At 40.0% G+C, this 15,503-nt stretch overlaps 1 protein-coding gene across 2 annotated transcripts in view; it reads left to right on the forward strand.

Annotated features, from left to right (window-relative positions):
• Positions 1-15,503, forward strand: part of Aida (axin interactor, dorsalization associated) — a 45,243-nt gene that overhangs the window by 19,950 nt on the left and 9,790 nt on the right. For both annotated transcript variants that reach the window (XM_075989385.1, XM_075989386.1), the window contains exons 3-6: positions 3,187-3,240; positions 3,611-3,665; positions 11,274-11,337; positions 11,576-11,679. In XM_075989385.1, the coding sequence (XP_075845500.1) occupies positions 3,187-3,240; positions 3,611-3,665; positions 11,274-11,337; positions 11,576-11,679 (277 nt within the window). The remainder of the gene's footprint in view (positions 1-3,186; positions 3,241-3,610; positions 3,666-11,273; positions 11,338-11,575; positions 11,680-15,503) is intronic.

The following is a 15,503-nucleotide window of genomic DNA, read 5'->3' on the forward strand; positions in this document are numbered from 1 at the left end:
ATTTAATTTGATGTTAGCTGTCGGCTTGCTGTATATAGCTTTTATTATATTTAGGTATGACCCTTGTATCCCTAATCTCTCCAAGACTTTTAACATAAATGGGTGTTGAATTTTGTCAAATGCTTTTTCAGCATCTAATGAAATGATCATATGGTTTTTTTCTTTCAGTTTATTTATATGATGGATTACATTGATAGATTTTCGTATGTTGAACCAGCCCTGCATCTCAGGAATGAAGCCTACTTGATCATAATGGATAATTTTTCGGATGTGTTCTTGGATTCGGTTTGCCAGTATTTTGTTGAGGATTTTTGCGTCGATATTCATGAGTGAGATCGGCCTGTAATTCTCTTTCCTGGTTGAGTCTTTGTGTGGTTTTGGTATCAGAGTAACTGTAGCTTCATAAAAGGAATTTGGTAATGACCCTTCTGTTTCTATATTGTGGAATACATTGAGGAGTATAGGTATTAGGTCTTCTTGGAAGTTCTGGTAGAATTCCGCATTGAAACCATCTGGCCCTGGGCTTTTTTTGGTAGGGAGGTTTTTGATAACAGCTTCTAGTTCTTCGCGACTGACAGGTCTGTTTAGCTTGTTCACCTGGTCCTGATTTAATTTTGGTAAATCGTATTTATCTAAGAAAGTGTCCATTTCTTTTACATTTTCCAGTTTAGTGGCATACAAGCTTTTGTAGTAAGATCTAATGACTCTCTGAATTTCCTCTGTGTTTGTGGTTATGTCTCCCTTTTCATTTCTGATCTTATTAATTTGCAAATTTTCTCTCTGCCGTTTGATTAGTTTGGATAGGGGTTTGTCAATCTTGTTGATTTTTTCCAGGAACCAGCTTCTTGATTCATTGATTCTTTGGATTGTTTTTTGTGTTTCTATTTTGTTGATTTCAGCCCTCAGTTTGATTATTTCCAGTCTTCTACTCCTCCTAGGTGAGTCTGCTTCTTTTTTTTCTAGAGCTTTCAGGTGGGCTGTTAAGTCTCCAATATGTGCTTTCTCTGTTTTCTTTAAGTGGGCACTTAGTGCTATGAACTTTCCTCTCAGGACTGCTTTCATAGTGTCCCATAAGTTCGAGTATGTTGTTTCTTTATTTTCATTGAATTCAAGGAAGACTTTAATTTCTTTCTTTATTTCCTCCTTAATCCAGGTATGGTTCAGTAGTTGACTGTTCAGTTTCCATGAGTTTGTAGGCTTTCTGGGGGTAGCATTGTTGTTGAATTCTAACTTTAATCCATGGTGGTCTGATAAGACACAGGTGGTTAGTAATATTTTTTTGTAGCTGTGTAAGTTAGCTTTGTTACCAAGTATGTGGTCAATTTTCGAGAAGGATCCATGAGCTGCAGAGAAAAAGGTATATTCTTTCCTATTTGGGTGGAATATTCTATAGATGTCTGTTAAGTCCATTTGCTTCATTACCTCCATTAATTCTCTAATTTCTCTGTTAGGTTTCTGTCTGATTGACCTGTCCATTGGTGAAAGAGGAGTGTTGAAGTCTCCTACTATTAGTGTGTGCGGTTTGATGGCTGCCTTGAATTTTAGCAATGTTTCTTTTACATACGTGGGTGCTTTTATATTAGGGGCATAGATATTCAGGATTGAGATTTCTTCCTGATGAATTTTTTTTTTTAAGTCAAGCTTGTGTAGCCTAGGCCAGCTTAGAATTTGCTGTGTGGCTAAGGATGACTTTGTTTTTTTGTTTTTTTTGTTTTTAAAAAAATATTTATTTATTTATTATGCATACAATATTCTGTCTGTGTGTATGTCTGCAGGCCAGAAGAGGGCACCAGACCTCATTACAGATGGTTGTGAGCCACCATGTGGTTGCTGGGAATTGAACTCAGGACCTTTGGAAGAGCAAGCAATGCTCTTAACTACTGAGCCATCTCTCCAGCCCCTAAGGATGACTTTGAATTCTTGGTCATGCTACCGCGTGAGTGCTGGGATTTGAGGGCTGTGCCCTGTGTCTGGTTTTAGCCTGTCGTGCTAGGGATTGAGCCCAGGACTTTGTGCATGTCAGGCGAGCACTCTACCAACCACACCACATCCTGGCCTTTTGGGTTCTTTCTTTGGATTCTGTGAAGTGTGCCATATCCCACTGTGTGGTGATAGCACAGCAGACCTTCTCGCTCCTGTCTTACTGTAACTTAGCACTCCTTTGCCATCTTTTCCCTCTCCTCCCTCTGTCTCTCCACAGCCTCTAGCTACCCACTCTGTCTGCTCAGCTTGTTAATGTTCCAGATGAGCGAGAGTGTGTGGTCCCTGCCTTTCTGTTCCTGACTTACTTGGCTTAGCTTGATCCCTAATTCCAAATGATGGTCTTTCTTGTCCTATTGTATGGACGAGCACATTTTCCTTATTCGTGTGTCAGTCAGTGGATACTTAGGAGTCTTTCTGGTTTGTGGCAACTGAATAGGACTGCAGGAAACAAGAGTCTAAATATCTCTTGAACATACTGATGTCATGTCCTTTGTTCACCGAGGAGTAGGCCTTCTGGGCCATATGGTAGTTCTACTTTTAATGTTTTAATGATTTTTTTGCATTTTATGTATGTGTATGTGAGTGTTTATGTATGTATGTGCATGTGTGTGGATGTATGGGCCATCACATCCATATAGACGTTAAAGGATAACTTGTAGGTCTTTTCTTTGATCATGCATGTTCTGGGGATTGAACTCAGGTCATTAGTCTTGGCAGCAAACACTTGCTAGGCCGTCTTGCCAGCCCTAATTTTAATTTTGGAGGGAAATTCCATATTGGTTTCCATTATTAACTGTATTCATTACCCTTTAAATCATGTTCAAAGCTGTTACCAAAGTGACCTTTACTGAGAATTGTTTGTAGGCTGTTACTGTGGAGAGTACACACAGACCTCATCTCAGGCCTTTGCGTCCTGCTTTTCTTCTCTTGGGTCTACCAGATGCTACAGAAAAATGAGATTTAACTTGTTTTTAAAAAAAGCCGCCGGGCGATGGTGGCGCACGCCTTTAATCCCAGCACTCGGGAGGCAGAGGCAGGCGGATCTCTGTGAGTTCGAGACCAGCCTGGTCTACAGAGCTAGTTCCAGGACAGGCTCCAAAGCCACAGAGAAACCCTGTCTCGAAAAAAAAAAAGCCTCTTACTGATAAAAATTACCCGATATTATTTTATAGTATAGTGTTGTTGTTTTTTATCTCCCTACAGAGAACCATAGGCAAAATCGCCACATGTTTAGAATTGCGAAGTGCAGCGTTACAGGTAAGTAGAGGTGTTCTTAGCTTTCTGACATGATTGTTCTGCTGAAATAGTAGACATTCGTGCTGTGTCATCTCAGGGGAGTTTACAGCCAAGGGAATTCCTCAGTAACACGCACACTCACAGGGTTTGGTTCATATGTTGTAAACTATAGCAATCAAAGATGTAGCTTTAATTTTTTTTATTGCATTTAGCCTTAATATACTGGGAATGTAAAACAAACAAAACCCAGTTTGGAACTTTTTGTTTCCTACCTTGAAAGCAAGAAATAGATTTTGAGTCACTTTGAATTTTTGGTTTTACCACTTAAGAGACATAGGGTACAGTGAAATCTTTGTAGTAAAAAGATGTAATGTGCATATTTTAAATTTAGTCCACACAGTCCCAAGAAGAATTTAAACTGGAGGACCTGAAGAAGCTAGAACCAAGTAAGTGTTTTCTTCTGGTGCTCTTGTCATCTCTTTAGGGAAATAATTCATGGTAGATGTTAACACTGTTTAGCATAGATGGTGGTTTTCTCCTGATACCTCGCTATGTAACATCTTTTTAGTCCTTCTTAAATCCCTGCAATATTTGTAGTAGTTATAATTTGGTGTAAATATCTATTAACCTTTATTTTGTTTTGGTGGCTTTAATAAGATTGGTTTCTTTGACAGACATTTACAGCAGAGTCTAAGGAAGAAGATAAACTATAGTCAGTGATGCCAATGAGTTTACATGGCATGAGAACTGTAGCCCATGCTACGAAATTCTTGCTTGTGGCGTTTATTTCTTTCCTTTTCCTCTAAAACTTTCTGAAGTAAATAATTTCTTTAAATATTTTGGTGGTTAAGATGCTGCCTGAAGGCCACTACCACTCCTTTTTTTTTTTTCCTTTTTTGCTGATTCAGATGAATGTTCTCTTTCTTGAAATGTCTGCAGTATGGGCAGAGGTGAATATGACTGAGCAAACCTTAGCCAATACCAGCAAGGCAGGATTGCATGGTTTAACATGCTTTTGTAGACAGGGAAGAACAGCTCTCAGACCCATCTGTTAAGGCAGATTCTAAGTAGGGAATCAAAATCGTGGCATCTTAGAAAGAATCTTGCTTTATAGTTGAAGAGGAGATGAATTGGCTGTGTTCTACTGCAGCCCCTGGTAGCTGGCAGAGCCTGAATCACTGCAGTCCTTCTGGTGTCTCCACACCTTGTGTGAGAGGTGAAAGAACTAAAGAGATGTTCATATCAACTTCACAAGCTGCCGATTCCCTGCTCATGGCAAGGCTGAGGGAGTGGGAACGCGCTTGTAATGGAAGGACCAGGCTCCGAGGTTTGCGGCGTCGGTGCTCAGCAGGGTCAGATTTCTGTTGTTTTGCTTGGATTGGTAGAGAGAAGCAACAAAAACACAGAAACACAGATCTGCTATGACTCTGGCTTTTCCACAATTGTTAGATGATCATATTTCATCTCTTCAGAGAAGGTTCTTTTCCATATGGCAAGAATTAGGATGAACTGTCATTTTAATAGTTTTGGTGTTTTATGTAATGCAGACATAACCTTTTTGTTACAAGAACTATAATTTTATATTTCTAAGTAGTTCTTACCTGTTCTCAGTGAATATAGAAATGCCAATTAAATAATGTAAACATTTTTAATTTTTTCTGATCACATTTTTCTATTCATAGAACTTTTATGGTTTCTTTTAAAAACGTTAACAAATACTTTATATAAGTTTTTTATTGGTAGCTTCAGTGAATGTTATTTAGAAACCATAAAATTCACTAATTTAGAGTTATAATTACTCATTTTTATTGTCTTGACAGTGTATTGTTGTAGTAAGGGCGGTGGGCTGCATCCCTGGCACCCGGCCGCCCGCACGGTTAGCTTTACCAGAAATAATTACATGGAAACTGCATTCTTTTAAACACCGCCTGGCCCATTAGTTTCAGTTTCTTATTGGCTAGCTCTTACATATCGATCTAACCCATTTCTATTAATCTGTGTAGTCCATAAGCTGGCTTACCAGGAATGATCTTAACCTGAGTCTGCCTGGAGTGGGAGAATCATGGCGACTCCTTTACTCAGCTTCTTTCTCCCAGCATTCTGTTCTGTTTACTCCACCCACCTATGTTCTAACCAATAAAATGGGCCAAAGCAGTTTCTTTATTGCTTAACCAATGAAATCAACAGATTGATATATGACACTCCCACATCTGTGTATCATTTTGAAAAGAAGCTCTGTATCCACTAGCATCACTGGTTCTCTCATTCAGATTCTGACCCTCTCCAGTCACCAGGTCTAGGCAACCACTAGTTTGTCTATAAATTTGCCTAGTCTGAACATTTTACACAAATGGAATAATATATGGTCTTCCATGACTGGCTGTGTATAAGATATTTTGGAGAAAAGCACATTGATGGCTTTAATTAAAGATTATAACTCTGAGACTGGTGTTCTCAATGGTAGAGCACATAGCCAGCGTGTGTGAGGAGGCATCCCCAGAACCACAAGGAAACAAACAAATGCAGCAAGGTCACAGCTGCCTTCTTTCTCCCTGCATTCAGTTTAGTTTTCCTGTCTTGCTCTATTCTGCCCTGTCATACACAAAAGTAGCTTCTTTATTAACCAATGGTAAAAAAAAAAACAAAAAAAAAACATATTTATAGCATAAAGGAATCCCACATCACTATAAACTCAGCAAATTTGTGCTGTATTCAGTAGATTTGAATGAACTGCAAGGGGATGACAAGTCCATTTTTTTGTGAGTTTGAGAGGCTGGGGGACTGATTCTCAGTAAGAGAGGACACTAAAGGCGTCAGAATAGTAAAAGTTCATAAAACTGAATGGTCCTCAGCTGCTGGTGCAAGACTGTAAAACACTTAAAAAGTGAGGCCTGGAACTAGCAAGGTGGCTCAGAGTATAAAGACACTTGCCACCAATCCTGACTACTTGAGGTCAATCCCCGGGACCCACATAGTGGAAGGAAAGAACCTATTCCCAAAAGCTGTCCTCTACCGTGCATGCACACAAAATACATAAAATGTAACAAGAAGAAAAAACAGTGAGTCTTGTCTGATGGAAGCAGGCCATAGGGACATTCCTGTGGTTGGGGTATACATAGGAGTGCATGCGCTTTCAGAGGCCACAACAGGGTCTCATCCATAGGAACCGAAGTTAGAGATGGTTGTGAACCACCCTGAGTGGGTGCTTGGAACTGAACTGTATGGTTCTCTCAAAGAATAACACATGCTCTTAAACGCGGAGTCATCTCTCTAATCCAAGTATTTCTATTCCAAAGCACTAATACCGGAAAAAAGAAGTGTACAAAAAGCAAAATATTTGCAGCTGTGGTGTCTTTGGGTTTTACTGCTGTGCAGACCCCGTGACCATGGCAACTCTTATAAAGGAAACATTTCATTGAGGGTCTCCCTTACAGTTCAGAGGGTCAGTCCACTATCATCATGGCAGAGAACATGACGGTGTGCAGGCTGAAGGGGGTAGTGAGAGTCCTACATCTTGCAGGCAACAGAAAATCTACTGAGACCCTGGGTGGTATCCTGAGCATAGGAAACCTCAAAACCTACCCCCACAGTGACACACTTCTCCAACAAGGCCAAAACTACCCTAACAAAGTCACACCTCTTAATACTGCCACTTCCTTTGGGGCCATTTTCTTTCAAACTACCACATGCATGCCTGTAATCATTCCACTTTGAAGGTGGAGGCGGGAGGATTAGGAATTAAAGTTTAACCTCAACTATGTAGTGAGCATAAGGCCAGCCTGGGCTACACTAGACCCTATGTCCTCTCATTTTCCGAAGGGAAAACATTCTTTGTAACCGATGTAGCTTTCAGTGTCTTTCACATATTTTAAAGGTTGGTTTTTTCCCCTTTTATTATTAGAAAATATGGCTTCTGTGTCAACTAATATTAATGACAATGTCATTCTCTCTACCGTGTGATTAACTGCTATTTACTGAGTTAACAGTTTACTATAATCATAAAGTGTTGACAGAGGTTTCTGTCCCGCCCAGTCCCGCAGCCATTCAGTCCCAAAGAAACACACAGAGGCTTACATTAATTATAAACTGGTTGGCCTATTAACTCAGGCTTTCTTATTAACTAACTCTTACATCTTACATTAACCCATAATTCTTGTCTGTGTTAGCCATGTGGCTTGGTACCTTTTTCAGTGAGGCATTCTGATCTTCCTCTGCATCTGGGTGATGTCTGCAGACTGAGCCTTTCCTCTTCCCAGAATTCTCCTTTCTGGTTGCCCCACCTATACTTCCTGCCTGGCTACTAGCCAGTCAGCATTTTATTTAACCAGTACAAGTGATAAATCTTTACAGAGTACATTACCATTGTCCCACAGCACTTCTCCCTCTTTTTTTTCCAAAACAAGAACTTTGAATCTAATTTCCTTTGTTTAGCTTTTTTCCTGACCATTATCCATAGCAATTTGTAACTAACACTCTAAACAAAGACAAACATCCACAATCCATTTTTTGGGAATATGGGTGTAGTTTTCTAGGCTACTTCCTGCTGATTGGGGTCGCGTATAATCTTTTGGGGAACTAAAGAAAATTTAAGATATGGTCAAGTCCTGACTGGACTATTCTTTGAGCTTGATCATCTCAGGCAGCAATCTTGAGGCTGTTCTTGATTTCAGAGGAAACTCCAACAGAGGTCCTCTGACATGTTGGATCATCTGGGAAATCTGCTCTCATCAGAGATTTTTCAGAGGGTCTTCCTTATTCAAACCTGATTTTTCTTAACCCAGAATGAATCCACAACCTCCCATTTCCTCTGGAAATAAAAACAAAACCTCTTCTCCAAAGTAACGTATCTTTTGACTTAAAATTTGAAGTCAAGGCACTTTCTTTTTTTTTTAAGGCACTTTCAAAATATATGTTGGATTAATCTAGTAACATTTATAATCAAATGTCTTTTAGCATCTGTTGGTCCTTCCTCAGTCATCAAACAATTCAAAGACAACAACATACAGTATCCAAACTCTGTATATTTTCCATCTTCACATCACTTTATTTTAAACTCTATTTCTTTTATTTTTAATTTTTGTTTTTGAGATAGGGTTTCTCTTTGTATCTTAGGCTGTCCTGGAACTCACTCTGTCTTTGAACTCACAAAGATCCACCTGTCTCTGCCACCCAAATGCTGGGATTAAAGGTGTGTGCCACCACTCCCAAGGACTTTATTGTTTTTCTTTTTTCTCCCAAGCGTACATATATTTTTAAGCACACTGTAATGTGTTCAGAGGTTTTTTATCGTCTGGTTCTATCTTACTGTATATCTTTCTTTTTCTCACCACATGAGTCTTTAATTTGCTAAGCAGTATGGCTAAAATTAAAGCCATGGCTTTGACAGCTGGATCCTCCCCATTCCTTAGCTTTCTGAGTGTCTAGCTTCATGTCAGAGGTACTGACGGGAGCCATGTTTATTGCCACAACTCTATGAAGTTTTAAAGTCCCTGCCACCACCAAGAAGCATGCTGTCAGCTATTCATAAACACCATGTAAGTGTTTGGTGGTGGGGCCTCTTAAAAGAGCTGCAAAGTTTTTGCAGCTAAAGCTGAGTCAGGAAGCCTCTCTTAAATTAGATGCTTTCCCCTAGCAAACAGAGTCCACCTGAGAAAATGCTGCTACCAAGAACCATGCTTAACTCTGTTCTTTTGTGTCTAGAATTGCTTCCCAAGCTCTCTCAGATTTTATGTTGATGTAGTTGGCCATGTTGGCTCCATTTGTTATCCATCTTCAGAAGGGATGTTACTATGCTTTGAAAAGGCAGAACTCTTTGTGAGGCAGGAAACACTAGGATTCTAGTCAGTCACAATGGAAAGCCATGGCAAATAGTAATTCATGCATAACAGTGCAGGTTTCTGCTTACTCTCTTTTTAAGCACTGAGACCCAAAAACAAAGAAAAATGAAAAAGACATTTATAAAATACAGATACAGCTGAGTATTGGTAATGTTCAACACTTCAAAATTTCCCCTGCATCTCATATATATTCTTTAATTTTAGTTCACTCTGTAGTCTGTAAAGGAAGTGGCATTTTCATTTTAGGACTGGGAAAACTAAGTAATTTACATGACTTTAGAATAGTTACACACTTTAGTTGTTGGAATTGCAGGGCAGACGTTTTATTTAAACCACTTTGGTCTCTGATAGTCCTTTCTTGCTTGTAAACTTTCTATTATTTGAAGAAGTCAAACCTTGCTGGATGTGGTGGGGCATGCTTGTTCAAGAGGCTGAGGTGGGTAGATTGCCATAAGTTACATAGTGAGTTCTAGGCTAGGTTGGGATATAGAGTGAAACTCTGTCTCAAAAATAGCAAGCCCCCCAAAACTCTACTTCCTTCTCTGTGCCTTTATTGCTCTTGTTTCTCCAGTACTGGAAAGTTCCAACCCTGCAGTGACTGTGGGTGATGCCTCTATCCTGGGTCAGAGCCCCAGTGTCTTCTGACAACAGTTTTGGACATTGACCCTGTGGGTTCCAGCTGCTCCACTGTTTCTGTGTGTCTGTCCTAACAGTAGCCACATTTACACATTAGCTTATCTACTATCAGCATCCATGGTCTGCTTTTCTTGAGTTTGGTCTAAGGTCCAAATGGGAGTTTTGGCTGAGTGTATATCTCAACCTCCAACCTACCACAGCCAGTGTACAAGTCTAAAGACTTCACTTCAGGATGAGCTCTAGTCTGTCTAGATCTGTAGAATGTTAATGTAGGTAATAAGATTTTATTATAAGAGAGTCATCAGAAGAACAACCTTTCTGTTGCACATCTTTCCAGCTTTATGCTGTTGAGGGGACATTTACTCAGGACAGAATAGAGCAGGATGTGTTGCTCCTCCCCTGTCCTCTGTGACGCTGCCATTTAGCTTCCCACATTTGTATATTATCTGGTCTGTTGGGTGACATGTTTGTTGTTTGTTTCTCATGAGTTTGGTTTAAGATCCTTTTAAGAGTTCTTGATCTCGGTGTATCTAAGAGTCCTAACATTGTGGTCACTAAGTACACAGTTACTGAGAAAAAGTAAGATAGTGGGAGGAAGAAGGCAAGCTAAAGAAAAAGAGTATAAACCAAAGAGAACTGTGACTTCTGACATTTTTTTCCCACACTGGATTCTATAAGTGCACATATAAGAAGTTGGGTAAAAACTGACAATCATTGGAGCATGTCGTGCAGTTGCAACCTGTGCCCTCTGGATACCCTCTTTAGAGGCTATTTGCTAAGTACCAATATGCCCTACCTCTTTCAGCTCTGAACTATGTGACTGCAAAATTAAAGGCTTAGTGTATTGAGCACTAAGTTCCAGGCGCCTTTTATGTTGTCCATTTCATGCTGTAGATTCACCTTCTTGTAATTTGCAGCTTGTTACTGGGACCCTTACATAAGGGTGGAAATGAAACACTGAATTATAGACTTAGAGTAATTCTGTAGACCCAGCAGCATTGCAGAGCATCTCCCTCCCTCTAAGCTCACATGCCCAAAGGGAGCTGTGAATGTAACCACAGGCAGGACACAGGTACTACATGGAGTACAGAAGTCTCCATGCTGTCTGGAGACTTCTCCTTAGGATTTATTCTACTGTGTCTATGTCTGTAAATATATAGACATAAGCAGTAAATTTCATCATAAAAGGAGATGTATAACTGCCAACATAAACCATATCAGTTTGGTAACATCCTGGAGAAAACTCAAAACAGATGAAGATATGCTCCTGTATCTCTTTAATTGTCATCTTTAATTGTCATCTTAAATGTTCATGGTAAAATTTATTAAAAACTAGCTCTGTGAGCTAAAATTTAGTTTTTTATAGAAGAATTCATGTTTTCGTTGGGTGACGGTGGCACACGCCTTTAATTCCAGCACTCAGGAGGCAGAGGCAGACAGATCTCTGTGAGTTCGAGGCCAGCCTGGTCTACAGAACAAGTTCCTGGACAGGCTCCAAAGCTACACAGAGAAACCCTGCCTTGAAAAACTAAAAAAGAAAAAAGGAAGAAGAATTCATGTTTCTTTGTCTTTTTATTGCAGTCCTGAAGAATATCCTTACATATAATAAAGAATTCCCATTTGATGTTCAGCCTATTCCATTAAGGTAAATAAGTATTTATATTCATCTTCTGCTCTTGCTGTCCTCTTTATACCCACCTTTCGGTTATGTTTGTTGTTGTTTTATCCACTTTGGTATCTTTGTGATCGACACCAACACTGGTAACAATATGTTAAACTCTTAGAATACTCAGCAACCTGTGGAACAGCTGCGAGGCCTTGTTGGTGTATTAAGTATTCTAGTTCATTGTTTAGTTTTCTCTCTCTCTCTCTCTTCCATGTAGACGAATTTTAGCACCTGGTGAAGAAGAGAATTTGGAATTTGAAGAAGATGAAGAAGGTGGTGCTGGAGCAGGCCCTCCTGATTCTTTTTCTGCTAGAGTTCCTGGTGGGCATCCTTACACAGAATATGCACTGCTTTATCCAGTGGGACACTTGGTCTGCTAATGCAGCGTAAAACCTTTCCAGAGCCCTTGCTACAAATTGAGTTCCATGGCCAGGCCACTGTCTGTGGTTATCTCAGCACACAGTGTGATAGGGCCATCTGTGTTAGTGGTCCTCAGAACACATGTTAAGTGATTCACCAGGACTCACAGCTAGAAGCTATGCACGAGAACACAGGAGCAAAATTAGCCAAAGGAAAAGGCATATGGACCAAATTAGAGGAAAATGGGTACAGAGTCCAAAGCCCCTTCCCTGTGCTGCCAGCCACATAGGCAGTATTTAATTCCTACTCTATCAAGTTGTGACAGCATTGTGAAGGGTGAAATGTCTACTTAGAGATTTAGCACACAGAACTGCTGTTGTTAATTGATCACAGAATCATTTTCTACCTACTGTAGACCAAAATTATAGATTTCAGAAGGAAAGAATGTTCAGCACAAGCTATACTGCTCACACAGTTCAGGTATTGTAAGATGAGCAGGACAGATAGAAATCCTCATCAGATCTAAGATCCCAAGTGCCAACCTGTAGTCAGAGGCTTTTCTCTGTTCTACCTGGTCCCGCTGGACTGGTTTCTCTCCCACCCATTGGTCCCCTACAGCTGCTTATAAAATAATCATTCAGAGGCTTAATATTAATTATAATTGTTTGACCGATGACTCAGACTTATTATTAACTAGCTCTTACAACTTAAATTAACCCATTTCTATTAGTCTATATTTTACCACGAGGCTTGTGGCTTCTTTTCTTCTCCCTATATCTCCGCTTGGGTTTCCCGCCCTGCTCTGTTCTGTCTAGCTATTGACCAAATCAACTTCTTTGTTAACCAATGGCAATAAAATATATTCACAGCATGGTCGGGTGGTGGTGGCCCACGCCTTTAATCCCAGCACTCGGGAGGCAGAGGCAGGCGGATCTCTGTGAGTTCTAGGCCAGCCTGGTCTACAAGAGTAGTGCCAGGACAGGCTCCAAAACTACAGAGAAACCCTGTCTCGGAAAACTTAAAAAAAATATATTATATATATATTCATAGCATACAGAGGGGTTATCCCATAGCATCAGCCACAGGCCAAGCTTTGTCTTGATCCTGCAGTATCAGCCTGTCCTGTGTTATATAATCAGTCTTTAACCAAATTGTGGTTGGTATAAGTAGGCCCGGGTGGGCAGATACTGGAGCACTACCTTCACCTAAGAGGAGTGAAGGATATAATGAGTTGTTTTTATTTGTAGAAGAGCTTGGATGAGGATCTTTTCTCCCTGTGATTATAAATAACTTTAGGGAAATTACACATAGTAGCTGTTGCTGCTGGCAGGTCTTCTCACGTACAAGACATTATTTCTGGTCTGTTTTGCTTTTGAAGACATATGATTATTTCTATATTTTTAATTTTATTATATTTATTCATTTTTCAAAAACTTTTGTGTGTTAGTGCTTTGCCTACATGTATGTATATGCACCATATGCATGCCTAGTACCTACAGAGTGCTTGCCACTAACGTTGAGTTAAGCACAATTTTCATTTTTATTTTATATATTGGATGTTCAGCCTGCAAGTTTGACTGTACACATACTATATGCATGCAGTGCATTTGGAGTCCAGAAGAAGGCATCAGGTCTTCTGGGACTGGATCAGACAGTTGTTTGAGCCATCATATGGCTGCTGAGAATCAAAGCTTGGACCTCTGGAAGATCAATCAGTGCTCTTAACCACCAAGCCATCTCTAGCCCTGCTAGTTAAGCGCATTTTTCTGTAGGCCTTTTAAAAGCACAAACGGTGAAGAAAGGGATTAAGAAATCTGATGTGGGAGATGCCATTAGAACAGTCATTCCTGCAGCCTGAGCTGTGCTCTGCGCTGGACAGCAGCCGTGCTGACTGTCTTCTGGAAGAACCAATAGAGGTCTGATAGGTGTGGGAGCATTGTGGTGCCCCTGGCGTAGGTGTGTTCATATGGTGAAATTCAGCAAGCTGCTCTTAAAATTTAGGCATTTAGATGTATATTTTATGTTTCAGTGCAATGCTTTTTAAAAGAAAAGCCACTAGTAAGCTGTTTATAAGACATGAAACCAGAACTTTTTCTAATGTATTAGAGATCTCTTACAACTTAATAAGGAAAGGACATTTCAAGAGAAATGTGGGAAAAATAATTGAACACCCTCTTCAGGAAGGAGAAAATCCAAATCTATGATCTAATAGAAAGCTATGAGGCACTGTTAGCCATCAGAGACCATACAAGTTCCAGTGAGGTCAGTGCCTGCCACACCTAAGCTGATTCAAGTGAAGCATCTGAGAAACAAAGTGCCCGAGGAGCACAGCAGGACCACTGTACTGCACTGTTGGTGGTACAGAAATGGAACATCCACAGTAGGAGCTGATAACTTCAGAATTCCTGTTTCAGAGACGTTTGTATGAGAATATGTTCGCCACTGTGTGCATAGTAGTATTAAAAAATCAAAAGTTGATAACTCAGATGTCCATTAACAGAAGAATTAGGGCATAAATTTCATTATTTATCTAATAAATTTTATATAATCACATGAACCTTTTTTGTACAAGAACTCAACTAAATATAAGTACTCCCATTTCTTTCATAAAATTTCAAAGGTATTTCTTACCTTTCTCAAGTTTGTGTCTTAGTCCGGCGAAAAGCACTCTTTCTGAAGGTGCCTGTATTTGTAATCGGACTGTCAAAGACAGTGTAGACAGTCATGAAGGTGCCTGTATTTGTGATTGGACTGTCAAAGACAGTGTAGACAGTCATGAAGGTGCCTGTATTTGTGATCGGACTGTCAAAGACAGTGTAGACAGTCAGGAAGGTGCCTGTATTTGTAATCAGACTGTCAAGACAGTGTAGACAGTCAGGAAGGTGCCTGTATTTGTGATCGGACTGTCAAAGACAGTGTAGACAGTCATGAATTTTTGTGTATATGTCCAGAATTTCTCCTGTCCCGTTAAGTTTTGTTCATGAAACACTGCAGTGAAAGCCATCCCCCACTCTTACTTTTGTGTTGTCTTGGTATTTAAATTAGGGAGTAAGATTAGGAGCTCCCATAATCTAGCACATGGGGACTGAGGTTGGAGGGTTGCCTTGAATGTGAGTCAGCCTGTGCTACATGAGACCCTGCCCCCCAAAACAAACACCAAACCCACCAAAAAATTAACACATCTTAAAACTATTATTTTTAATAGCATTATTATAGTATTCATATAAAATTTGCCTACTATTTGTTGATTCTTGATTTATAAAGATTCTATTTAGAATTTATAAATTCTAGATTTATAAAGTGGCATCCATGACCACCTTCCATTTTACATTTTCATTGCCCCCCTCCACCAGTTTCCTCACGCCTGTTCACTGTCAATCAGGTGTTCATTTTAGAAGGTACTGAATCTTGTTCTCGGATTCTTCATTGTTAAAAGTAGGGTAGCACATTGTTGAACAGAAAGGAAAGATACCAGCCAGATCCTATGTAATTGTTGTGTCTGAAAGTCGTTTAACTTCTGCACACACGCTGGGTTAAAATTGATCTTTTTATTTTTTTTGAGGGTTGGGGTGCTCTTCTCTTTGAGTGGATTTTTAGGTTTTTTTTGGGGGGCATGGTCTGTGTGTAGTATATGCGTGCCTGGTGCATGACCTAAGTTTTGGGTACACGTGCCATGCACACAGACTTGGAGACCAGAGCAGAATGTGGAGTGTATTCAGCAGCAGCCTCTACCTTATTCCTTGAGGCAGAGTCTGAATTGGAATCTCAGCATTTGAGACTGGGAC

Source organism: Microtus pennsylvanicus, chromosome 10 (assembly GCF_037038515.1).
Source record: "Microtus pennsylvanicus isolate mMicPen1 chromosome 10, mMicPen1.hap1, whole genome shotgun sequence".
Lineage (NCBI taxonomy): Eukaryota > Metazoa > Chordata > Mammalia > Rodentia > Cricetidae > Microtus > Microtus pennsylvanicus.